The 26,728-nt window shown below is 49.8% G+C and overlaps 2 protein-coding genes across 2 annotated transcripts; both read right to left on the bottom strand.

Moving 5' to 3' along the window:
* Positions 1–547: 547 nt before the first annotated feature.
* WNT8A (Wnt family member 8A) lies at positions 548–3,935 on the bottom strand. The gene is made up of 6 exons (XM_064458111.1): positions 3,865–3,935; positions 3,742–3,775; positions 3,389–3,527; positions 2,428–2,553; positions 2,160–2,302; positions 548–1,111 (listed from the first exon to the last, which is right to left on the bottom strand). Exons 1-6 carry the CDS (start codon positions 3,933–3,935, stop codon positions 548–550), a joined length of 1,077 nt encoding a protein of 358 aa, XP_064314181.1.
* Positions 3,936–18,726: 14,791 nt separating this feature from the next.
* On the bottom strand, positions 18,727–21,129 carry LOC104050991 (thymosin beta 4 X-linked). Its single transcript, XM_009511945.2, has 3 exons — positions 21,084–21,129; positions 20,071–20,178; positions 18,727–19,058 (listed from the first exon to the last, which is right to left on the bottom strand). The coding sequence occupies exons 2-3, from the start codon at positions 20,168–20,170 to the stop codon at positions 19,021–19,023; spliced, it is 138 nt and encodes a 45-aa protein (XP_009510240.1). The 5' UTR covers positions 20,171–20,178; positions 21,084–21,129; the 3' UTR covers positions 18,727–19,020.
* Positions 21,130–26,728: the final 5,599 nt, after the last annotated feature.

Genomic DNA, 26,728 nt, shown 5'->3' with positions numbered 1-26,728 from the left:
TCATTGTAATACACACTGCGACGCTGCAAAACCGCCTCTCACATGAGAAAGTGCATAAAGTTCTCCACTAGAAATACTGCTGAGCAGTTGCTGTGCGTGACCTGCTGGGCCGGGGGTGCTGGGATGGAGCCACCCAGTGAGGCCCACTTTAGGCCACCGGCGCCTGTCCCCCCCTTGCTTGCCGTGGGGCTGGAGCCCCACCGCTGACCTGCTGGATGTGGTGCAAGGGGCTGAGCCGACTGAAAAAGTTAAATTCTTTCCTCTGTCCAACACAGAAATAAAGTGACTCCCCAAAAGAAAGAAGCTGCTGGTAAATAGTGAGGAAAAAACATGGAAGCAAGAAGGACTGTGCTCCCTCAGCGCCTGCGCCTTGTGCTTCCTCATCTCACAGCATCAGCCGCAGGAGGCCCCATCACCTTGTGCGATGCCCCGCTCAGCCCTCCGGACCCCACAGCTCCCCGGGGACGCTCCTTCCCATCCCAGCTCTGCTGCTGGCTGCTGAGCGTGGGGACACCAAAGCGTCCTCCTCGGGCACCATGGCTGCCCTCTATCTCTTATGGCCCTTGTTCCTCCGCTTGATGTGGTTGGGGACGGCGGTGGTGTCGCGGCGGGCGCAGAAGTGCTTGGCCACCAGCTGCCGGCACTGCTCGCACCGCACCGTGCAGCACCAGTGGAACTTGCAGTTGCAGCTGGCCACCACCTCCGTCCTCCTCTCCTCCACGCGGAGACCGCACTCGGTGCACAGCCGCCGGCAGCTCCTCTTCTCCCATTGCGAGAGGTTCTTGCCGGTCTGGAGGCACTCGCGGCCCTCGGTGCCGTGGTGGCCCAGGCTGGCGTTCCTCGTGCAGTAGTCGGGAGAGTCCTCCAGGAAGACGAGCTCCGTGGGGTGGACGTGGTGGAAGGTCTCTGCCGTGGCTCCACGGCTGTCGGCGCTGTTGCCAGCTCTCATCCGTCTCTTGTCCATCTCCAGCTTGTGGGCTTGGTCATATTTTATCTTCAGGTAGTTCCCAATCTCACGAAACTCAGCGAGCTGGAGCCAGCAGGTCTGGATGCTGCAGCTGCCTGACACCCCATGGCACTTGCAGGCTCGCTTCATCGTGGCTTTCACAGCCTTGGTGGAAAAGGTGGATAAATTAGGAGTGTCAGAGCATCATTATTTAAATCCCCAAACCAGGCTCTACAGCACTTCTAATTCCGGGGGCAATGGGTCAAAAGTGGCTCGTGCTGGGCATGACTTTGGGCCCTTCAAAGACATGAGCCGAAGCTCTTATTTCAGTTTCTGGAAAACATCTGTCCCTCTTCACTAATGAAAAGGACAGAGATAACAAGTGGGCACAAACTATTGTCTCCAGGCCTTGCAGGAGCTGTTTCTTCAGGAAAGAGAAGAAAAAGCACATTTGTCTGGTCGTGCCCTTCTCATGCTGTTCTAGTCTGCAGCTCACCTCGCTCATCAGAGCATCAACCCACCATCCATCTCAGAAGTTTCATTCAAAACGTGTGAAACTGCTTCAGAATAATCATACCCACCCTCTCTGCATCTCCTCCAGGGAAGCACTTCACAGATATTATCTACCTATCTCCCTCTGGTATTTATAAGGTCTCAATCACTGGTATCTATGTGAGATTAAGCCTTGACACACCCTATGAGATAGGTATGTTAAGTGTTGCCGTCCTTGTTTTCACAAACAAGGAGGTTTGGCAAGATGCTGAAAGCCTCCGCCGGCCCAGGTGGGGAGTGGGGGGCGAGCCTGGCGGCTGGCTTGCGAGCAGGGCCAGCTCACATCTGGCTTCCCCGGCCAAATGGCTTGGAAATGCGTATTGCAAGAAAGTAAGGTGGTTCTTGCTTTGTTTTACAGACCAGACAAGCACTAGGTGAGTAAAAAACCTGCGCATTTCTGAATAACTGGTGTGTGCTAGTAGTTAACTGCGTTACACGCAGCTGCGGAAGCTGGAAGTGGGAACAGCTCTTACTGCAGTTCCTTGTGTTCAGTTTAGGGCCAGATTCCGGCTGTATTTTTCCCCCGTGCAAACACTACAGAGCCTATATTGTCACAGGGGGCTGGAGATGGGGACCTGAGCAGCTTACCAGACTCTTGGATTTTGTTTTCAATATAGACATTACTATTGTTATTATTATTATTTTATTACATTTTACTTACAAGTCTCCCGACTTCATTGTTGTGCAGGTTAATCAGCGCACGGGTATCGTGCCCTGTTTCCAAAGCATCCACAAAGAGCTTGGAAATCCTCTCCCCAAACTCCACGTTGTCGCTGCATCCTCCCCAGACCCAGCCTCGGCCACCTGCAAGACAGATGCACTCTAAGCACAGAACTGTCCCGCCGGGCCAAATTCTGCCCTGAAATCCAGAGGGGGATGCGTGTGGGGATGGAGAAACAACGTCAGCCTGTCTTGGTATGGCAGCTCACCGACACGGCCGTTCCTGGAGTCGTCGCAGCCGCAGCTCTCGAAGTCTCCCATGCTGCAGTTCCTGGTGAGGGTGTACATGACACCGGCCGAGCTGATGGCGTGTACAAAGGATGTTTCCCGGGTAGCTGGGGGGAAGAGGAAAAAAAAGCTGTCACATACAAACATAGACACTGGTCCTGGCAACAAGGGTTTCAGCAACTTGGTATAATACTGTGCAGGTGTCCATGTGTGAGATGGAGTTTCTTGGCAACAGCAGGATCGTAAGGTAATGCCCGGGTCCTGCTCTGGATAAGGTTGGTTATCACTTGCTTCACCTGGTACTTGGTTTGTCTCTGTCCTTTCCTGCTTCATGCTTCAATCTTGCCTGCTGGGGAAAATTGTCATTGATCTTGTTTCAGTCGGTGGTTGAACCTGTGCTAACAGCTGTCTGCACCTGCAGTTCTAATTCAGTGTCTTTTTTGGCTTTCATAACATTCAAATTGTGATGCTGCTCTGGGGAAAAAAAAGAGATTTCTGCTTGTGGAAGCAGTCAGCGTTCAAATACATCCACCACTTTCTTATGAAGATGATTTCTTAGTGCGTGTCTCTGGTTTCTCTCTTCATCTCTCCTGCGTTTCTCCCCGTTGCACGCTCAGGTGCCTCTAGCATTGCACTCCTGGGATGCTGCACACAAAGTGGCAGGAGCAACCCCAAGGAGCAGCGCTGCGGGAAGGACCAAGCTCTAGCCTAGCACGGATGGAGATCCAGAGAGAGCCTGGGATCTAGAAAAATCTCAGCGCTATTTATTACATCCAGTTAATACAGATGGAGAAAAACAACCATGATATTTGGGACACACAACCCCTTCTCCATCGCTCAGTTTAATTGGCAGCCCCAGCTCTCTCCAGAGGGTATCCCAGCTCGTACCCAAAGGTATCCCGGGATGGGGATGCTGGTGCCAGCAGGTAAAGGCGCACTCACCGCTGCGGAGCCGGTTGTGGGTGGAGAGCTGCAGGGCGCTCTCGGGACAGTTCCAGCGCTCCCACCCGAACTGGAACTTGCACTCCTCCATCCCGCTGTGCGCCCCGGCCGCCACGCTGCTGGAGTACGTCAGGTAAGCCTGGCATGGGAAACAGCGGGGTTAAAACCCACCGTGTTTTACCATTTATCAACGAAAACAGACAGAAATGGGTTGCGAGTCCTTTCCCTCATTACTCGGCAGGACTTGGAGATGATATGCTCCAGGAAGTCTGGTTCCTTGGAAAAGAACTATTTCCCATTTGCAAAACAAAATTGCTCTACTTAAATTCCTGACAGCCTATGTGTTAAATTACCTTAGGTCCTGTCATCAGAAAGTTATTCACAGACCTGAAACAAAGAAAAGAAAATGAATCACAGTTTACCACAGGCTGAAGAGCATCCCTAAAAAACGTCCTTTCCACTGAGTTGGACCCTACCATGCTGCTGCATGGAGAACGGCGCCATAGACCGCCGTGATGGAGAGGATGAGGAAGGTGCTTCTCTTCATGGCTGTCACAAGGAGCGGGGTTGGATCCCTTTCGCTGATCCGTAGCTCTCCGCACCGCAGGTCCCCGAGTGAGCAGGGCCGCCTCCCTCCGCTCCTTCCCAAGGTGAGCTATTGGGATGGAGGAAAGCTGCGGGAATCTGCAACCCTGATATTTATAAGGTGAAGTTGTGAATAGTCAAAACCCCCCATTCATTTGCTACCCAATGACTTAATGTGGTAAAAAAGCTCCCGCTCCAATGGGTGACAAGGAACCGCCTAAGGTTGCACTTCAAAAGGCGGCGCGGTGTCCCTGGGAGCGGGATGGTCTGAAGGAGAGCAAACTTCCCTAACAATGGGACACTTTTAACTCTCTTCCCCACTGCCAGCCATCCCTTTCTCTTGGCCCCAAGTCTGCTTGGCTTCTCCTTTTCATCCTGTGCTTGCCAGCGGAGGCTCAGTCCCTGCGTCCCTCCGAAATAACAAGCTGATGCATTTCTATAGTTCCCCTGCTATCTGCCTGCTCCCTCCTATGAGAACTCCCCGAGGAGTTTTAACAACCGTTCTGTAAAGATCTATAGGGGATAGACCTCCCAGGTCTTCTTGATTTGAAGTGATGCGTTTAGCGGCCGGGCTTTTTTCCCTCCTCGCCTCTTTATGATGATGAAAGTTTCTGCATTTCCATCCTGATAACAGTGTGCACAGCTCGGGAGTGTTTGGAAATCTCTCTAATTTACGCGGCTGCAGCTTGGGAACACTGTGTGAATCATTTATGTGGTTTGCTCCATGCTCCAACGCTGTAATTAGGGGAACAGTTTTCTGGGGTTAGCAATTTCCCTACGGTGAAGGCTGCTGCAGCAAAAGCACGGCTGCTTGCTGGCTCCGCAGGCAGGAGCGCTGCTCGTACCCCCTGAGACGAGCGAGGGGCCTCCGCCACTGCCGAGCCATCAGCTGTGCTCAGGAAAGGAAAATCCTTATCAGAGGAAACCCAAAAAAGCCTCTTAATAGTTACGGCCGATATTAAGGGCTGTAAAGAGCTGTAATGCTGTGGATGGTGCAACAGCAGGATGGTGTTCATGGAAACTTCTTGGTCTGTTTTCCTGTGGCTGAATGGTCCCGACTGGGGGCTGGTTCACCCTGGGCAGGGATTCTGCCTGCTGAGTGGGGCAGAATTGTGGGTTCTTAGCCCAAAAGCAGTACTGTGCCGTGCTGTGCCAGCAGTGCCAAGCAGCCCCCCGGCTCCGCCAGGCACTGCCCCGTGGCACAGGGGCGCAGCATCTGCCCGGCGCTGGCTCCATGGCAGGGCAGAGGTGCTGCCCTCCTCCTCCTCTCAGTTCCCCGGCTGACCCCCGGGTACGGCCGTCTCCTGGGGTTAATCACTGCTACTGCAAGGGGACTCACAAGGGGCTGCAAATGTGAGGTTCAAGGGAACAGGACTGCACCGCACGCAGCACCGGGGGGCTGTGCCATGAGCAAAAGGGGCCACAATGGGATAAACCCCACCTTTGCAGCTGGGGGAGCAGCCGCAGCCAGTGCCACTGCGGTCAGGTAGGAGGCTGTGCTTTAAACACATTTGTGAAGCACTTTGCTGTCTTGCCATGAAATGCAAGAGACCATTGCAAAGCCAGCAACCTGCCCTATGGTTTTACATGTCACAGCGCCGGCTGGCTGAAGCGCAGCTCTATCCGCTCAGGTCCCAGGCAGGTGGGGGGCTGTCACTCCTCTCCCTCCTGCCCAGGAGCAGGCAAGCTTCTCGCTGTTCCTGGCTGCAGAAAGCACCGGGACTCTCCCTGTCCCGCTGCCCATCAGCATGTTAGAGAGCGAGGGAACTGTGTCCCTGGAGACCTGCAGAAGGGAAACCTGGAGTCAGTTGGGCAAAGCCACAAACAACTGTTTGCAGCCGGAGGATTAAAATTGCAGATTGGTTGAAAAGCAGGGATGCAAAATACCTTCCAAGTGAGCACAAAGCTGGTGTAGACCCGCCAGCATGGCAAAACCCTCTGTGAGTCAGCATTTTAATCATTACCATCCCGAACAGATCCTACTTGTTAGAGCTGGAAAAGGACAATTACTGCGAATAAAGTGTTACCCGTGTATCAGTGAAGTTCATTGATTAAAGCCCATGCATACGGTTTGGAAATCTGCTGCGCATTTTCTATATGCACACAGGTCATTTTTGGGTTTGTGTCTGGCTGGGCCTGGGGGCATATTGATGTTTTTGGGTTTTTTTTCTCTTGTATGAGAGAGCTTGTACAGCTAAAAAAATGTTGGCGTCTCTGCTATGTCAGTTCACACATGATATTCCTATCACACGCCAGAAGAATAACAGCATCTCTGGGCGTGAAGCTCTGCTGCGAGCAGTCGCTGCAGTTGGCAGGATCACACAGCTATTTGCCTGGGCTATTAAAAATGTCCCTTCCAATTAAAGTCACAGGGATCTTAAAAGTCACTGGCAACGCTGTCACTTACACTAGCTGTCAGCAAACAAAGCAGCGTGCTGGGACAAGCCTTTCCACGCTGCTGCAGTTTTTTGCTGCAGTTTTTTCCTGCATTTACAGCTCACTCCCAGTGAGTGGGAGCCAGCACTTCTGTGGGCTTATCCATCCTGACGGGACTGCAGCGATCCCAGCTGTATCACCACTGGACTTTCCCACCTTAGGCAAAAGCAGACTTTGGTCCTGCTGCGTTAATACATTTTGCACTTCTAAAGGGCTTCATGCAACATCCTTGCAGTAAAGCAGATTAAATATAGCTGTCTCTGTTTTACAGTTGGGTAAACTGAGGCACAGAACTGGGTGGTCTTATGATCTCAGGGTAAATCAGTGGAGAACTGGACTGGGCGTAGCTGTTCGGAAGCTGATTCTGGTGCTTTGCTCCGTACATCGCAGGGCATGTGCGGCTCAGGAGGGCTGCAGCGGGGCTGGAGCTGCCCCTCACCCCTGGGAAGAGCCTGCAGGTCGCAGCCTGGGTCACCTGAGCCGTAGGTCCCATCTGTGAAATGATGCTGAAGGAGTTTCACTTTGGTTTTCCCGCTGCCTAGAAACTTGCTTTTGGTTTGGTCTTGGATGGGGAAAAAAAAACACCTGAAAGGGAAGTTCTGTTGAATTTACCCCATTATGCAGAAAACTGTCAGTCGTTCTGGGCAGCCTGAGACCTCCAAGTGAGCCGGCAGCCGCCTGGCGCGGTGGCACCGCCGGAGTTTGCCTTGGCTCCTCGCGCTGTTGCAGGGCAGGCTGTTTGGAAAGCGGTGTCCTGAGTGTCAGCTGGAGCCCCTTGGCGTTAATGATAAAATGTTGATGCTTTGTTTCTTATTTTCTTGCTACACGACCAAACAGCCAGTGCTTTTCCTGGGACAACTGAAATCCTAAAATATTTTGTTATCTGCCCTGAGTCAAGAGGTAGTAATAGTATATACAGCCCCATGCACCCATAAAACCCTCTTCACATCAGAATAAGGGATTTAAAAGAAGGCAGAGATGAGATAAATAGGTTTATATAAGTGCCACACACTCTGATGGGCAGCAGGCCCCTCAGGGAAGGGCTCTTGGCTTTCAGGGCAGCGAGCCCCATGGCTGTGGACAACAGGAAAATAAAGTACAGACCACTTGCTAAATTGCCCTTGGCAGGTGACACATTCAGACCCCTAGCGTCAAATCCTGCATTGCTGGCTTCGTTACAATAAAAATCCACCTGGGTAATTAGAAAGCTACCCCCTCGCTGGCGAGGTGGAGGATGTTTTATGGTGCTCTGCCGCACCACTCACCCTGGGAAGCCACCCAAGCCCCCGTGGGTGATGCTGTGTCCCTGGTCTGTACGCAGCCAGCGCTCAGCAAAGGGGACCTGTCCCTTTCCTTCAAAATACTCCATCGCAGAGGACTGCTGCCACAGTGCAATCCTCCTGCATGCTCAGCTCTATGCAGGAATTGGGTTATTTTTGTCTTCCCAATTTTATTGGGGAAAACAGGTCCCCGTTGCTCTGCCTGGTCCCTCACGGACTGCTGTGGTTCCCAGCAGGACCCCAGCCCTGGACCCAGCGACGCTGGTGGGATTTTTGCCTGTATAATGAATGTGTTTTGATTAATGAAGAGTAATTGAGGATGGAGGTGAAGCAGAGATCAGGTTTTATGCCACACCTATCCCACCAGCTTAGTCCTCTTCATTCCTATTCCGGCACACAGTTAGAAGTGGCCCGATGTTCACTAAAAACAAGGTTAAAACGTCCAACTGTGATGGTTTAGGTGCTTTCCTCGTGACAAAACTATCTCAAGGGGTTCCTGCCTCCTGCTTCCCTACAGCAGTTTGCCCCCCTCAGTTGTACCAATGCAGCTGGTTTCTCTGTCTTTTAATCCTGATTCCCAACACAGCCTCATGTACAGCGTGATGGGGCAAGGAGCAAACTTCTTCAGAGAGGGCAGGAACGAGCAAGTCCAAGGTAAGAGGCTCTGCTACTGAAGGAAACACATCCTGGAATAGAATACAGGACCAGCAGGATGCCAAAAACCAGGACCACAGGAGGCTCCAGGTTGCACAGTTTGGCCTTTATGTCTTTTGATTTCAGGAAGCAAAAAACCCAAATTCTGTTTTTTCCAGCCACAAGTTAGCTGGGGACAAGGATGTTTCCCAGCAAGGGCTGCCAAGCCAAGGTGATTCAGGAAGAGCATTAATGGGGATCGTAGAAATGGCCCCAGAGCATCACAGAGCTCCTGGGCCTGTGTGCACAGGATGTCAGGTTTGGGCTAGAAAAGAGAAGAAGCAGCAAATGAGGGAGGAAAAGCCTCTTTTTTCCATCAGCAAGAGGCAGAGCAAGGGGTTCAAGGGGGGGATTTAATTTGCTGTGGACCCGTCATGCATCAGGGTTGAGATGGGTGAGCACAGCCCTGTTGTGGCATTGGGGGATGGGCTGGGTGATGGATTGGGGTCCTTCCAGCCCGATTGTCTGCTCCTCTGCTCTCAGGGACAGCAGCTGGAGAGGGGTGTTCACCCTGCGAACACCCTATGGGTGTTCCCCTGGGGAAAGCCACTTGTTGATCCCCACATTCCCATGCGGCACTGCCAGCCCTGGATCCCAGCCACCGTCCCCCAGCACTGGGGCATGGAGACGAGCAGCTTGTCTGGCTGGGACGGCTGCGTGTCGGCTCGGGTGAGCTGGGGAGGCTGCAGCCCCTGGCCAAACTGTCTGGGGAAGGCTGTGGGCACTGCTGCGGTGGAGGTGCGGGTGAGCTGCGGGCCTGCCAGAGCAGAAGCTCACATGAGTGTTTGAGACGACAGCTTCAGCCCAGGAGCCAAGATGGGATGTTGCTCATGGAAAGAACAAGGCTATTTCACTTGCAAGCAGATAAAGGGCATTTCTTCCCCTTCCTTCCCCTGGTTTTGCATTGCATGTTTCAAAGCTATACTTTTCCACTATCTTTTTGCTCCAGTGACTTCCCTACTCCCCTCCTAAGCCTCTGTCTCCCTGCCCTCACCCATTTCCAAAGCCCCAAAGGCAGCTCCCTTGCCCTCCCAGCGTGGGGGCAATGAGCAGATGACCCTGCAGAGTCAAATGTCTCGATAAAGGCTCTGGCACGTCGCTCTGCGGAGGTGCAGGCAGCGGCATCCCCTCTGCACTGCAGGGGGAAGTCACATCTCCTGCCCCAAACCTTCCTGGCCCTTCCAGTGGAGCAAAACTTTTCCTTGCTGAGCATCTACCCCTGGAAAAAGGCTGTTTGTCCGTCCTGGCTGAGTTTCCAATCTGTGCCTCCATCTCCGCAGCATCCAAAGCCGATGCAAAGCTACTTGTGGGCAATGGCATGTCTGAACTTGGTCCTGCCGTGTCCTGAGCTGCTCCAAAAAGTGGAGCAGAGTAAAATGCCCGGGTTTAGATTAACCTCCAGGTTTCAGCAACTCTCAAGAAGACCCAGCTGCCAGGTTGGCCCTGGAGAGGCAGCTCCATGGCCTGATCAGCCTCACCTCACCTGCCTCCTTTAGGTGTGTCCTTCAAAGCCTACAGGGCTGTTTACACAGCAGCGTTATAAAGTAGGGACAAGTGTTTTGTTTTTCTCTCCTTCTTTAAAGGAAGTGTTATGCAAAACGGTGTTAGTGCAGCAGATAGGTTACTGCCTGCACATCTGCATGAGGGGAACAGATCTCTGTCCTGGCGATGTGTCACCTCAGCAGATAAAAGCTGTCCAGGAAGAGATTGGGCACTTGATATGGAGGAAAATTATCACCTCCTTCTTAATCATTCCTGGCCAAACTTGAGTTAAATTAACTGATTACAACCTGGCTCATGTGGTGCTCCCCAGCCTTTCCCAGCGTGGTTCCTTGCGCTGCCCCTTCCCTGCTGTGGCTCTGTCACCCCTCCTGTCCCCCATCCGCTTCATGTCACGGGGAACAGATCTTAATTTCTGAGCTGAAGGTCGTGCGTGATGGTGGTGGCTGTGTCTGGCACACCGAGTGTGGGAAGTTTTGAGACTCACAGAAGAAAACGGTGATTTGAGCTATGAATATTTTCTTAAAAGTCATCTTTATTTCTTTGGGTGGAGGCGATTCTGAGTAGAAAAGCCGAGGCTTCCTCTGGGGGATCCTGGGCTGGAGGGTAACTTTAAAAGCACTTTAAGTCTCCTTGGGAAAAATAAAGTGAGGAGAAAACTTGCTTCTGCCACCTGTTTTGACCCAAGAAGGCACTGGGGAACCTGCACTGCTCAGGGGCTTTCTCCCCCCCATGCTGCCCACCATGGCTCCTGCACTTTGCTCTTCTCTCCCCGCCCAAGGAAGGTCTTCGTGCCTTGCCTGTCTTTTCACAGGCATCGAGCTGTGTATTTCCATTTCTTATGGAGCGGGGCATTGATGTCATGTTCATATATATGCTTTAATCAGTCTGCGGGTGAAGGCACTACCATGCATTTATTATTCTTTTGAGGTGGGAGGAGACGTCTCCAGTGTTACCTGAGTTCATAGCAAAGTGACAACCCATGGCAAGGTCTCTGGCTTTACTAAATCAGTTTTAGGCCTTTACTGTTTGGTTTAAAGTTGACCTGATGGGAACATGAAAGGTGGGGATCTGGTTCCCCACTGATCCACCTTGTCAGTGTCCTTCAGGCATGGAGACCCCTTAGGACCCTCTGTGGGATGTATTTTTCTCCTTTGAGAACAGATTTCCTTGACCGTATTCCCTCCCTAAATCCCAAACCAGCTCTGAAAACCTGAACTGTGGTAGTTTCGGAGGGAGCTTTGCTCAGGCCCTTTGAGCATGAAAACAGCATATTTTGCATCTGTTAATTCATGGAAAAGAAGCAAAACCTGCAATGCGGGATCAAACACAATGGTGTTTGATCAGCATAGCGTGAGTGGAGGGTGCAGTGGCTGGCAAGGATGCCTGTGGTGGGGATGCTTGGGACAGTGTCCCCAGGCAGTGTCCCCGCAGGCTGGGGACGAGGCTCCCCCCTGTGGGACGTCCCCGCACCGCACACCCATCCTGGCCCATCCCAGCACCCACCCGTGCCTGGTGGCAAAGCAAGGCTAGGACACAGCTGGCACTTGGGTGGCCTGTGGGCACGTACGGATGGGACAGGCTTGCAAAGTCCCCGCGTCTGAGTAGCTTAAGCGGCAGCTGATGAAAGCGCCCAGCGATCCCGCCTGGAGAACAACCTCCAGTCATTTTTTGATGCTCGTTGCTCAGGTTGGCTGGCCTGTCCCCGGGTCTTTCGGGGCTGTATGGGTAATGAAAAATAGCTGCGTTGTGGCTCTGCGGTTCGTCTGGCCACGCTCGGTGTGAGGAGGAGCTGCATTTTAGCAAAATGGCCTCTCAGGGCTAGGAAAGCTTATCTGCACACAACTATTTGGAAATAACAGAGACCGTGTTCGGGGACTCTGCGTTGCACCGGACTTCTGCTGCCTGTGCGAACAGGAGGGAGGCTGCCCAGGTGCCTCTTGCACACGAAGGTGGCTGGTATCACCACTCCAGATTCACGCGTGGTGAAACCCAAGTGTAATGAGATGATGAGACTTGCTCAAGGGGAGAGGCCCAGAGCACAGGTTTCCTAAATCCTGCCTGGTTCACCTCCCTGGCAGCCTGCCTTGCTTAAATCCCCCACGGTGCAGTTGGCACCGTTACTATACATTAACCGCAGGGTGAGCTGGGTGCTGCCAGTCCTGAGCACTGGCAGGTCCGGCAGTAGGCACCCGGTGTCTGCGAGAAAGCTCAGCCCGGATCCCATGGGTGTTTTTGTTCCTATTTGGTTGGCAGCACCCGGGGGTGTTAATCTCGAGGCTCAATAAATCGCCTTTCCGAGGGGTCTGAGTGTGGCATGGTCCCCTGAAGCAGGACCCCCCTCCCCAGGGGCTTGGTGCACCCTGACGCAGAGATCAAGGTCACCAGCGGGCGTTGCCGGTTGGTGCATTTACCCCAGCTTTACAGAGGGAAACAGCATCCCTCCCATTTGAGCATGGCTCTGGGATTTATATTTTTTTAGCCCATTGTGAATACTGAGTGCTATTTTAGGTTAACCTTTTTTATTTCCTCCTTGGCTGTGTCCCACTGAATGCTTTAGACATGAAGTTTAGAAAATCAGGTAAGTTAAAGCTTTATTAATGCTTTGTACAGCTAGGAAATAAATGAAGCCAGGGCCAGTGCCGTGAGGAGCCAATGCACATGTCGAGGCAGCTCCCGTTTGAAATAGTCTTCAATTATCTATTTTGAAGAGGGAGGCAGATTCCTGCGGCTGATACAGCCATGCCAGTGTCCTGACATTTCCAATTCCCTGGGTATTTTTGAAACACATTAAAAGAGAAATAAAAATTAAATTGGACCCCCGGCTGTGTGCGTCACGCTTGGGAAGTTAAAGCAGCAGGACAATAAAATGGTGCCAGAAGTATGTTAAAACAGAGGTGCAATGATTTTCAGATGGGAGCGTTAGAAGAGGCGATGCCAGTGCAGACCCAAGCGGGGCAGCACGCTCCTGGGAGGGAGCACCGCGCCGTACCGTGACAGTCCGGGGCTGCCCCACAGCCAGGGGATGTCTGGGCAGGCCCGTGTTTACCATACGGTCACAGCAAATCCCCACTCACTCACACTGGGAGCAGTTTCCTCCAGGTTTTCCCCGCTCTGAAGCCCTCTGTAGAGCAAACACCTCCCTTTGCTACATGACCAAGATGTGGGGAGCATTGGGTGGGCAAGAGCAATTCTCCAGTGTCGCCCGCAGCCTTCCTGCGCCCAGGCTAATATCATTTTAGCTGCCCCCAACTCATCTGGATTAATGCCACCAAAGTCATCAGCATTACCGGGGATGTCTGCCAACGTGGGAGAACTGCACCTGGCACAGAAGTTGCTCGACGCCTCCTCCCTCTGAACGCCCTCAATCCTTTCCACCCTTGCCGGTACCAGGTGAGGTCTGTGCCGGAGCTGATACACATCGGCTGGTGGCCGGAGCTGGCACGAAGCAGCACCACGGGCTCCGGTACCCAGCTCCTGCTGAAACAGGAGCCTGGACAGGACAGAAATAAAACAGTACAAGTGAGGGGGAGTGGTGGGGAGGCTGGAGCTATTATAAAGCCATTATGGAGCTATTACAGCACTATTAGCTATTGCTACTCCTGCTTCCTGGAGAGGAGGGTCCCAGGAGCAATGCTGCTGCCCCAGGGCATCCCTCCTGCCTCCATCCCCTGCCCTTGGGCTCAGCATCTAAAGGGTATGCCGTCCCCCAAGGAGCCTCATGGCTGATTTCTTCATTGCTAAACGAAACGTGTGATACAGGACGCGCACATGTGTTTGTTTATCACTTCGAGGTGGTGACTCTGGTGCTAGCAGGGATGGGGGGACCAGCCATGGTCAGGCATGACCTGGGTAGATCCCATGGTGAGACAGAAAAAGAAAAACCCAATTCTTCCCTCTAAGGAGGAGAATTATTTCCAGCATCACGAGAAAACAAAGCAGACCAAGAGGGATTATTTTCCCCAAACAAGATGCTGTTTGAAAACACCCACTTAGAGTCACACATCATTTTTTTCTTCCCTGCTTGTTGCAACTATGCCAAATCCAAAAATTTCAATAGTGAGTTTGCCTCTAAATTCACGAGACCAGCTTAAAATTCCTGAGATTGTTGTTTTATTTTAAAAAATCTCATTCTTTTCGTTTAGTGCTTACTGCTGGAGCCGTAAAAGACCCCATTTTCTCATGTCTCTGACCACAGCAGCTAGAAACACCTTTTTGCTCCCCACTCCGCACCCTATTTTCCTGATTCCCCATTGATTGAATGAATTCTGGAGCCAGTCCTTGAAGCAAACATGAAGCATTGGGAGATTTGCAATTGATGGTAGGAGTTGTCAAGAGCTGTTGTCAGCACAGCATACAAAATGTGTGCGAACCATCCCCAGCAACTGTTCCTTCCCAAGCCAGCTCTTCTGACAAGACAGAAAGCACACGGAGCCACCTTTCCCAGCACAGATACCCGCCGCAGAAGATGAAACGAGAGCTTACCCTGCTGTCAGTTTGAGCGGCGTTGGGTTTGAGCTGGAGAAACACCCCCGCACACGCACACACCTGCTCCCACATACTCTGGCTCAGCCCCACGGTCCCCACACCGCGTTTCACATTCAAGGCTGGGCAGGTTTTGCTGCCGGGACACGTCTCGGTGCCCAGGATCAGGTTGGGACGGCCGGAGCTTGCTGGGGACCCACGGACCTGTTGGGTGGGAGCAGGTGGAACAGCCGGGGCTGGCTGCCCATGCCCTGGCTCTGGGAGGACACAGCGGCGTTGTTTGCCTGTGTGTGGTGTGGGAGGCTCCCCCAGCTTGGCACCAGAAGGTTAGTGCTTTTTAAAAGACTATTGTTTTCACCCTGTGTTTTTGGAAAAACAACAGACGAGCTGGGCAGAGACACAAGGGCCACCCTGGCCTCTTCTGCCTTTAGTTTCTGCTGCTGTGGGCACCTCCCCGGCTTTGGTCCTGGCCCCCGACCTCCTTATTCCCACGCAGCCACAGCTTAGACCCCTGGGCTCAACATGCTGATCTTGTGCTCCCTCACATCTCCCCCTTGTCTCTTTCCCTGTTCTTCACTTAGTAGGAGAGGTCCCTGCTGAGTTAGAAGCACCACCAAGAGCAGAGCAGAAACACACAAAGGTGTTTCCCCAAAGCTAAGACTTCTCCAGCCTTGGCCTTGCATGGGCATCTCTGCTTTTGTTACGGTAAACCAGCCACCCAGGTAAAGCTGATTGCCCTCATCGCTGCAGAGCTGGACCTAAAGACTCGCTGTGAGATGCCCCAGCAACCACGGGGCTAATGATCCAAATAAGAGAGGGCCCCGAAACATATTTGGAGAAAAAAACCCACATGTGCTTTGAGACTTGGTCTGTGGTATCCGAGCTGGGATCAGCAGGGTCTCCAGGGGGTTTATCTGGGCTCCAGCTGAGATGTAACTCACACGTGCCCTTTTCTTAGGAAAGCTAGGCTCAGGGTTTGTCCTCCCTGGCTTTCACTGTTATCAAACAACTGCCTAACAAGATTTATTAAATTAACTAACTTCTGTATAATAACAACAGGAATGCAGATTTCCTCTGCTCAGCCGGGGCTCACTGCGGCTGTGCAGCATGATTAGAGATGACTTACAGGGGCAGGTGGACTCAGCCAGGACCCCGAGAGGGCCGGTCCTGTCCCGGGCAAGATTGGCTTCATGGCAATGCCAAGAAAGCAGGTGGTTATCTGCATAGAATGATTTTTTGGTTGTAACTGGATTAGCACGGCAGGTGTTTTTCCTTTGGAGAAGTTGCAAGGTAACACCTTGTTATGTAAAGGACTGTAACAGCAAAAGGCTGTTGCTAATTGGCAAAAATATTTAAATTTCCCAGGTGGAGCTGGTTGAGTTTGCTGATGAAGTTGCCTGCGGTTCAGCTGCCCGCCATCACGGAGGCTGGGGAAGGACCCTGACTCCTGGAGAGAGGCTGTGAGCCTCAGGGCTGGAGGATGCCCTGCCAGCGAGCAAAGGTCAGGAGCTGGTTAATGCCCAGAAGGTGTTTCCTAGGTGTGGGCAAAGTGTTTGGTTTGGCTTGTCTGTCTCCTAGCTCCCTTCCAGTGGCAGGAACAAATATTTCCTTAGTAAAATGACTGGAACGATGAAAATTCACTGTCTTGGCCTTAAATGATGAGCAGCTTCCTGGTCTGTGTCCCCAGCTTGCCCCATAGATAAGGGCTGTAATGCTTTCTGATTAAGATAACAGGGAGCCAGACCTCTCCCTGCTCTGACTAATTTTAATCTCATGATCCAGTTCCTGGGCTGAAGTGGTTTCACACAGCAGCAGAGAGGGATGCTTCTCAAATAAGGGTACTGTAACTACATGTCTTTAACTTTGAGCCTCTCTTAATTGCTAATGGTGAACGAAACAGTCTCCAAGCTCTGCCACAGGGCCTTGTTCCACCTGGGGCAGGAGGGTGGAGGGTGAGAAGAGCTGGCCTTTAACCCTGAGGAGTTTTTCCTGGTGTACAGCTGCTGCATACTCTGCTGTAGCTCAACAGCTTTTGCAGTCAATCCAGGGGTAGGCAATTTGGCTAAAGTGTTTCTCGTCTATGTAGCCTTTTCAGTGGGGTGAGACATGTGAATAAAAGCGCTGAGGCTTTGGGTTTATGGTGTCAGGTTTTAAATGCAAACAGCTAAATCGGGGGAGGCTTCATGGGGGCAGAGTGAGCCTTGCAGCGGCACCAGGAGCAGCTCTGAGCCAGTGCTTGAACAAATTTGGTTGCTCCAGAGCTGTAGGCAGTGCTCTGATCTCTCACATCACTCCTTAGAGCCACACTGCTAATCCTTTGTATCCGTGCAAACACGAGAGGAGAGTATCTCTGTTTCCTTGCTCTGGCCAGACCTTCCTTCCCTTCCTCCTGCAAAGTGCAGGTTTGAGGACACAGCCCAGACCTTGAGTTTCTGGGAGAACTTGGGGGCACGGACACCGGCCACTGGCTCAGTTGTGCCAGAGTGGTTTTTGGTGATTTACAGCTTACTGTGCTGAGCCAGTTGGCAGATGCTCTGAACTGGCAGAGAAGGAGGGAGGGCGTCACGTGGAACAAAGTGCTGTCTCCTGGCAAAAACATGGAGAAAGTCTAGTCTGCGGGCTTACCCGCTGAGTGCAATACGGTGCTTAAAAGTCACCCTGTGGAAAAGTAATGGGTAATCTGGTTGAATGGTATTAGCTGTATGAGTTTCCAGTAGGTGTTGTTGCTCTAAGTGCTGTCTCTGAATGCTCTCTCCGTGAAGGAACTATCATCAAAGTAGATAATTAAATACTGTCAAAGGCTCTTTGACCTCAAAGTGTGTGTGGGTGAGGGGAGGGCATGAGCCACAAAGAAAATAACACTGTTTTCTTTGTTGCTCAACCTTTCACATTCTTCACCCTTTAAATAAAAATGATATTAATAAATCCAGCAGACTCTTAAGAATCCCCCTTAGTCAGGTGCCAAGGGAAATGAGGTTCTCAAAGGAGAATGTGCAAAAAAACCTTGGTCATGCAAAGAAAACAGCAGCAATGTTGAACTGCTGAGTAGTGATTGAAATAGCAGTCTTGGCCCTTGAATACCCCTGACGTTAAGGAAGCTGTAACTGAAATCACTAGTCCTTCATGCCACATGTTTTCCCTTGGTCTCTTGGCCTCCTCTGTTTACTTTTTGTTGCCGCCAGAAGTCACCCATTTTGTGGCTACACTGCTGCTGTTTAATTACAGTTCTGACTATTCACATTAAATGTCAAGTGTCAAGCAACCCTTATGCAAATTAGAGCTTTCTAAATACCACCCCAGCCATTCATTTCTGTTTTCTGAAGCCTGTAGAACAGTTTCTGCCTTGCATTATGCAGGTATAAGCCCAGAGTAACCCCGTTGAAGTATACAGAATTATTCCTATTTCACAGTGCAAGTAGGATCAAACCAAAGCTCCAGGGACAGCAGTTTATCTTCCCAGAATAAGCACTTGTTTTTCTAACATGATTGCAAATTAATTCCAGAGATAACGTGATACCACCTAATTGAGAGTCCCTGAGCTGGTACCAGAGTCTATTTTTGCCAAACCCTTTGCAGACCACTGGGGATGTTATTGCACCACCAGTAATGAAGATTTTAGGGAGTCCTTGCTTCCTTTGATGGTTTGTGTCCTATGACCCTGTGCTGCTGAAGGTCTGTCTCTCATTCCAGAAAATCAGTGTAATAATAATTTTTCTTTCCTTCTCCCACCTTCCCGCATTCCTATATTGGTTGGTATTAGATGGGCCAAACACAATGTGTGCTGCAGTTGTCCCAAGGTTGGTTGGACCTTGGCAGGCTAAGGAGAGAAAAAAGCTCTGGGGGGGGGTGCTGCAGCCCTTCTCCCATCTGAGATGCTAATTTGAGTATTTCCTCAGCCCAGCCATCAATATTGCATGGAATTTGTAAGGGGGTACTTGTCTCTGAGACCTCTTGGACAGGACTGAAGCAGGCCAGCAGCTTCCTGTCTTATGCCTGCTGCCAAGCTGGGGTTTTAAAAGCTTAGGAGCTACTAGCAATCAAAATTTGCCCCTCAGAGTTCCCCTGAAACACACTTCTGAGCAAGACAGGGAAAGGGAGTGAAGTTTCCAGGCAGCTGTGAAGGCAGTTGGGGGGTGCCTGGGGGTGGGTGCCATGTGGGGCTGAGGGGCTCTGCAGAATACGGGTGCACGTGCTGATGGCGATGGGCTGTGTGCTGGCTGTGGGGACCTGTCGGTGCCTGGGGCAACTTCCCAACCCGGCCGTGCTCTCTAGATGTTCCAGCAACACAAGCAAAGTGAGGAGGATGCTAGTAAAAGTTGCAGTGTAAACCCTATTTCTGCAAGGCTCAACGACAGCTGATCAGAAGAAACCTGTTTATTGTGAGGTTTAGGAAAACAATTTTTATGCAAATTGCTTTTTTTGGCAAGTAATGAGGTTGATACAGAACTCGGAATTACAGTTTTAAGAACACAAATACATAGTATCTTGTTTAACAAACACAAAACAAACTTCTTCCCCAGGGAATATTAAATGAGCAAATGTTTGCTAAAATAAATGGGCAACAAACATGGTGGGGGACGACAAAACAAAACAACCCAACTTGGAAGCCAAAACCCCACTGAAGAAGCAGCAGTCACATCTTCAATTTTATGCTCAGGCTGTGCTTTCACTTTGCTTTTCCTGTTCAATAGCTGCCAGAGAAACAGAGGAAACAAAAACATCATCAATAAACATTATGATTCTGCAGGATACAGATTTCTACAGTTTTTCTTAAAGCCAGGGGATGATAAGTCCCCACTTGCTTTCTTTGGCCACCCTAGAAATGCCAGCCTGTTCCCACGTCTGTGTAGCTAGCAGGGTGCAGTTCATGATGTGCAAAACTCCTCTCATATTTACAGCTTTAGCATTAGGAGGGATAAAAAAAGGGGAAAAACCAGGTATCTTGTGTTGAGGGACAGCACGTCCCTATGGCTGTTGGTACTGACACATCCAAATGGTTAGTGATACTCTTCTGAAGGAAACCACTCTCAACGTCTGGTCCAAATGCAGAGAAATGCCATCTTCACATCCAAAGTCGAATGTGAATCACGACCCTTGTCTGGCTGCCTGCACACAATGCATGTACGGGAGAAGACAAGAAAAGCCCAGGGGTGCTTTGCTAAGGAAGATTGCCTGTCAGATGAGGAGGATGATGGGTTTCTCTTGCTGCCTTATTCCCAGAGCAGGTGCCTGGAGCTGTCCTGGTCCGGGCTGACAGCAGGTACCAGTGGGGGGCAGCAGCTCCATCTGCCTGGTAACAGGTTAAATCCTGAGCCCAGGCACCTTCTGGGGACGCTGCCTGGTCTGCCAGGGGTGTGCAAGGGTTCCCCTGTGCATCTGCGCCTCCAAAGGGGCTGGTAACGTGGTAATTACAAACAGTTTGATCCTGTTACCTGCAACCAGCAGAAAAAACTGCTCTTGCTTTTAGCAGACGTAAGAGCAATCCCATCAGAAAGGATTTTCCAGACAAAATGCACCATTGGTTATAACTACTCGTATCCTTGGAAGCCCAGCATAGAGTACAGGTCTTAGTATTATCCCCAGTTAAAGTCAGGGATGAGTTTGAGCCTGTAATCCTACGATTAGTATTCATTTTGCATATGAACTGCAATACAGATTTGTGCCCTTGCTACTCGTAGTTCAAATAGCCTCATAAGCACTTACTTTCTTTAGTGGGCAATGGATTTTTCTCTCTGGTTTCTGTCTTCTTCAGCTTGGTCTTGTCAAATGTTTCAATTTCTGCAAAATCTGGTTTGTCGGACATGATGGGTCCTGACAAAGGAAGGAAAAACACACCCGTGGCTTCATTAGCTAGTGCTGTGATATCAGCCATCTGCAAAGCATTTTCTGCTTGAAAGAAAAAATTTGAAAATACAATAAAAATGTTCATTCACCCCCCCCACCCCAATCTAACACCTTAATCTGGGACCTCTCCCTGAGGCTTGGCTCTTTCAGAGAAAAGGAGGAAAGGCATAAACAGAATTTTATCTAGATTTCTCAGATTAAATTTCTAAAAATCATATTTTGAACATGGAAAGAAGAATATCTCAGTAAAGAAAAGACAATGCATTAATTGCCAGTAATCCACGGTGCCTCCTGACGTAAACCTCTATTTTAAGGAATGCTGCTAACCAGAAAGTCTACAATAAACCCCAAATCCAATATGAACAGAGAGCTTCAATTATGATTTTGTTTCAGTTAATAGGATTTGCCTTTAATTCTGAGCACCCTGTCCTGAGCGCATACATACCCTTGTATCTGCATGAGCTGCTGTGGACACTTGCGCTTAACAATAGAGGACCGGTTCACCCAGCCCTTTGTTTGCTCTCGCACTCAATATCCCAGTCGCACGCTCAATGGCTTTGATTATACCCTATTATAAGAGAAATTCACAAAGCACCCCGGCATTCAACACTTCACCTGTCAAAACTTCCTTAACCCAATTCCTGTTTTTAATAGAAATTCAAGTTAAAATCCAGCCTGGGCGTTATTCCACCGATTTCAGTGGAGTTTCCCATCAAGTCAAGGTTTGGCCCGGAGATGGCTGATATAATTATATTTTTTTTCCTTCCTGAAGACAATCAGACTTCATTGCTATCTACACTGAGGCAACAGAAGTAAATATTCACAGGAAAAAAAAATTAAAATGAAAAGCTACTAAAACCACATGGCATTACCGTCTGGCTGCTCTCTCCTCAGCTGCTTGGTGGCCGTCTGAGGCAGTGTGAGTTGAAAAAGGTCAGGGTAATCCCTCCTCTCCTCTCCTCCCCCCGCCAGAGCCCATCGCTATTAATATTGATTAGTTTAGTGCTGGGATTGCTCAGCGTTTAGGGAAAGGACAGATTGCTGCTGCAGAAAGTGCACAAGGGAAGGGAATGGGAAAACTGACATGGAAAAGTGCCGAAATACATCTTGGTTTTTTTTTTTCCTTTTTTCTTTTCTCCTCGTTTACCAAGACAATAATATTTAAGTTTCCTTTCCTGCCCTTCTTTCACAGTGCTGAGGTTCAGAGTTAATGCGAGGTTTGGGGTTCATTTAAGGGCTGGTGCTGCAGTCTGTGGGGAGATTTTAGGTGCATTCAGCGAAGCGCCTGGGGATCGTCCCCCACCCGCCCAGGCTGGCAGTAGCACATGCTCAGGGCTCAGGAGGACTCTACTCACAGTCGTGGTACAACTGCCGCAGCCGAGGGCCAAATCTGAGATAAGCACAGCCTGAGCACCACGCTGGCGTCTGGGAATGTGTCCTGAAAGGAAGAACAATGAATCTTTCATTTGCTTCCATTTTGGCAGCTACAAACCTCCTTGCGGGTACCTCCCTCGGCCCGACAGCGTGCGGCTCTGCAAGCCAGACCGGGCAGCTGCCCACAGCCAACCTTCCTGCCTTCACTTTGCAAGAAGCCACATTCGCCTGTCCTGCTTGCGTGGCCGTTCCCTGTAATCCACCTCTCCCGATGGCATGGACCACACAGGACCTGCTTGCAGGGAACCTCTTCAGTTGCAGCGAAGGGAGGATGCACTGTAGGCACCGAGCAATGTAATTTCAGGAAAAAACTTTAAAAGGGAAGTGGTTGAGTCACCACCCCTGGAGGTATTTAAAAGACCTGTAGATGTGGCACTTAGGGACATGGTTTAGTGGTGGATCTGGCAATGTTCAGCTTACGTTGGACTCAATGATCTTAAAGGTGTTTTCCAACCTTAATGTTTCTCTAAAAAAATGGCCAATAGCTCTTGCATTTATTTGCAAGATGTGTTTCGTATTAGATGAGAAACTGAACAGAGACAAGATTGTGCAGTGTGTGAACACTACCTGCACCAACCCTCTCGAGCCACTGCTCTCGAGGACTGCGGACATCCCTGTGTCTGTGACATGGCTCCAGCTATGCCTCCCGCTTTGCAGCACAAAACTACTTGGAGAATCCTTTTTCAAGGCCCTCGGGTTTGGGAGGGAAGGGCCGTGCGCATCCTCCTAGATGCTAGCGTGGGGTTCCTCTTGTGTAACTTTGGATGTCTCCATCTGAATCACTTGTCTAGACTCTGTGATAGTCAATAAGGAGGCAACTAACTTGGGATGAAATTAATTGTGTCCTAGGAGTATGCAGGTTTCTGTACCGCCTATAAAGGGAACCTGGACAATGAGCTCAGAGAGACAGAGCTGTCTCACTGCTGATTGAGAGCCCTGGGAAGGTGCTGTGTACCCAGTGATTCTTTCATTTATCCATCCCATTTGCTGTATCTTCAGAGAGTGCAGGGGTTGCTGCATGCCTTGGTGAACAGCAGGCTCAGAGCGGGTTTTCTCTGTGGCCGTGTCTGCAGGATTTGAGGTAAAGGAGAACGGAGTACTGTAGTGGCGGAGAAATGTGCGTAACACTTCAGCTGGAGCTCCAAAGGGATGGTCTGGGTCCCACAGAGCTTGGCTCTGTGCAAACCTGGCTGTGTTGCTTCTGGACCTAAAATTGTCCTGGCACTAATGCAGCTACATTTTCGTTATGCTAAAAGCTCAGTTGACTTGTGCAGACTGGCTGGTTACCTCCGCGTCTGCACTGACTGTCCATGCAAAACCAATGTGTGTGCGTGCCAGTCACGTTAGCATCTGGACTCGGTTCCCTTGCTTCCAATCCCCTGCTCCAACCAATTGTCAAAAATAGATGCTGTGTTCTTGACTGAAACCCCCTGGGAACAAGCAGGAAGGCAGCTGCTGGGTGAATATTTGGTGTAAGTCATAGCTGAGATTTGGCACTGAAAATCTTAGTGGCTGTTTAAAGAGTGAGCATTAATCACTCCTTGTTAGGCTGGACACCAGATTTAGAAGGTCAGAAGATCAGAAGACTTTCAAACGCAATCCGAATGATTAAGGAATTCATGCAGCTCATAAGTTTCAGTTTTTAAAATATTTGCCTGTTTTTACAGGTAACAGAATTCTTATCTGACAAGAGATTATAAGGGGAAAAAAATCCTAAACTTTTAGACTGGTGCAAATTCTCTCAGATATAGAGAGGAAACAAAGTGTTCAGGACAGCGAAGGAGAAGAATCTCACTTCTGGTTTTCTGTGTACAGTCATGGGCCTGGCCCCCAGCATCTTCTGCTGAGCTCAGACTTCCCTAAACATGCTAAGACAGGGTGGGCACACTTGTGTTTTCACCACCACCATTTTACTTGCCCAATTTATTGTCAGGCCTACCTAGTATTAATAACAGTTTGGGGTGAGTTGTTTGGGTTTTTAGGCTGGAGATGATCAGGTTTTTAATTGATATTGGGTTGGGTTTCTGAGGAATGTGCAATGGTGTTAGACCACGTAAAATAATGATGAGAAATTACATGTTCTCAGTCTCAGTTGAAATCAGTAGATACTGATCTCCACAACAAACATCTTGACCATTACATAAAGTGCCTCTCAAGTTTCTGTAGCTTGTAAGTACGGTACTGTGGTCAAACACAGCTCAAGCCTCATGTTTACATACTCCGTGCAGGACACACAGCTGTATGTAATTTTCATATGGAAAGTTTGGAGTTTGGCCTGAGGGCATTGCACAGTGCGTTGAGGCTGGTCATGGAAGTTTACTGGGAACTGAGATATTTTTGCTATACAAGCAGCAAAGCAGTTATTTGTCAGGTTTTTAATGGCAGGATTTCCAAGTCACCACCTTCAGTAAGGGGAACACAGCATTTACTTGGCCTTCGGATGACTGTGGTAGCAATGAACCACAACGGCCTTCGGGGTGCACAGAGGCAGCAAATGATCCAGCATACAGAACTGAGAAAAACCAGCAAGCGAGTGGAGCAAGCAAACTATAGGATCTTTACAGACCCTATACACATAAAGCATGTAAAGCTATATTGGTATGGCCATGTCTGAAAAGCTGCCTCAGATACAATGGAAATTGCATTTTATTTCAATCTGCTTTATGTCAGTCTGCTGCCAAAGGATGAAGGGCTGAGTCAAACCTGGCAGGACTGACACCTCTGATACCAGTGAGTCACCTGCCACTGACACCATTAAACTGTGCCTGGCAGTGCGAGCCACCGAGTGTCTGTCAGACACGCACAGAGAAACGGGAAGACAAACACTTGCGATGAGGCTGTAGTAATACCAAAGAGGAAATGATTAAAGGGAGCTCAGGTGCAAAGAAGAAGTCAGAGGGGGGTCTGAAGAGTGAGGCTGGGAGGTCTGAAGCCCGCTGCGGCTCAGCTTTTGCCCTTGGCTGTTGCTGCTTGGAAGCAGTGAGCCCAGCCCGCGCGGGTCTGGGGCTGCGGCTGCAGGGACATATATACATATAAATATATACACACACGCACACACATATATATATGTAAAGGCTATAGTGTTTCATGGGCTGGGGGGATTGGCACAAGAGGTGTTCTGGAAATGCCAAGTTTCATGGAGACTAGGTGGACAACTGCAAGAAGAAGGGGTTTCTTTCTCTTTGGTGGAACAGTAGGAATCAGATCGCATCTATTTCTATATGAAGTTGAGGAGGGACAAAGCACCCTAATGAGAGCAGCCGGTTAGAGGAACAGACGCTCGAGCAGATCAGTGTCTGTAGCTGAGCCAATAAGCTGACAACCGATTTTATAATCACATTAGTGCTGTCTCGAAATAACACACCCACTCAAATATAACAGTGATTTCATTTTCAAAATGTTGTGGTATTTTTGGTGCTAAAGGTAGGGGATTAGTTTTTTAAGGTCAAAAGCTGGGCAGGAATCTGCAAGCACCCTAATTTATTTGGGTCCCTAAGAGCATTGAGCACCTTCCAGAAAGGTAGCAGGATTGGGCGCATTATAAGCTACCCTTAGAAGGTTTCCCATCCTTAGGGGAACAGAAAATAATAATAAAAAAAGACTACAGCTTCACTGCAAGGGTTTTCTAAGTTCTCTTTGTGCCTTTTGTTCCGTCTTGCTGCCAAAAAAAATATCCATGTTTGGGAACGGAGACAGGTTCCCAGGCTAAGAGACAATGAATCCTGGGGGAGTGAGGAAGGCAATGATCTCTCTTTGGCAGGGTGTCTGCTGTAGTGCTGCACTGCTAGTGTGTAAATACTCAACCCTTGTCTTCTACTGTATGTTTTATCATCACCTAAGGTGTTTCATTTTCTTCACCGAGACCATTGAGCCTTAAAGGTAGGTGCGTACAGAGAATGAGGGGAGAGGAGAGGTGAGTTGTAGATAGTCCTGTTTGGCCTATTTTTGCCAAGCCCCTGTTTTCCAAATAGCTCTGGAGTTTAGGCAGTCTGTACTAGGAGTCCCATTGCAGCAAAGAGCAAAAAGAGAAAACATAAGCTAGTGGGAGTGGAAATTTCCTCTCTCCCTCTTTTTTGGTCTTATAAAACTTGGTATGGGGGTGAATTTTTAGAATTTGAGCCAGATGGAGATTCTTGCAACAGAACTTTCTCCAGAACTGACCCAAAACTATGTCTTCCAGCATAAAGTACTTGCCTTCGGCCTGGCCTTTTCTAGCAAAACACGGTGACACGTGTGTGCATTATGAAAGGAAAAAAAAAATTAATACAAAATGTCCGTGCACATGCTTCTCCCCCAAAGGCGGGGTGGGGAAAGAAGTATGTGATAGATTAGTCACAGTAGTTAATATGCTATAGAGCACATGACAGGTTGTGATGAATACTGGTCTAGAAACAGTAATTTAACACGACTTCCAGTCTTTACCAACAGTCTTTTTTTTCTCTCTCTCCTTTCTGTCTCTGGACAGAAGCATCTCTTGCAAGCAGCAGCTCTTGGGGAAACAGTAAGACAGAGAAGTCTTGGGTGAGCGTTGGGAGCGTGCTCAAACATGGCTCTTCGCAGTGCGGCAGTGGAGGGATCCACTGTTGGAGTCCTCACTCTCTTTGCTTTAAACAAAAGTAAAATCACTGTTCCTTATGAAGATTAAATTGTGGCACCCTGTGTGCAGCAAATAGATAACCAACATAATCAAAGATAAGGTGGTAAAACCCAGAGGTCTGCTAACTTGATATTAACTTCCGATTTTCTTTTTGTCCAGAGGAAAAAGGACAATAGGTGGGTCTGTTGTTACAATCCACATTGTGCTGGGGTAGAAACAAGGCGTGGTATCCTTGACTTTTGGGGGACAGAGCTGTGGATGTAGTTTTGGTGGGTGCCTAACGATCACTTCTCTTTGTGCTGCCAAATCACCCCACCTGCAATAGCCTGGGACCTCCTGGCAGCTTAAGCGTGTTTTATGTTTTGGGGAAAAGGAGATAAACCCTGAAGTTTTTCAGCTGCTTGAGGAAACGAGGCTGCTGAAGCAGAGGAACAGACTAGGCAGCTACATGTCTTTTCTAGCTGATCTCTGCAAGCAATTTCCAGA

Source organism: Phalacrocorax carbo, chromosome 8 (genome assembly GCF_963921805.1).
Source record: "Phalacrocorax carbo chromosome 8, bPhaCar2.1, whole genome shotgun sequence".
Lineage (NCBI taxonomy): Eukaryota > Metazoa > Chordata > Aves > Suliformes > Phalacrocoracidae > Phalacrocorax > Phalacrocorax carbo.
The sequence above is the reverse complement of the archived record's forward strand: the minus strand, read 5'-3'. Positions and strand labels throughout refer to the sequence as shown.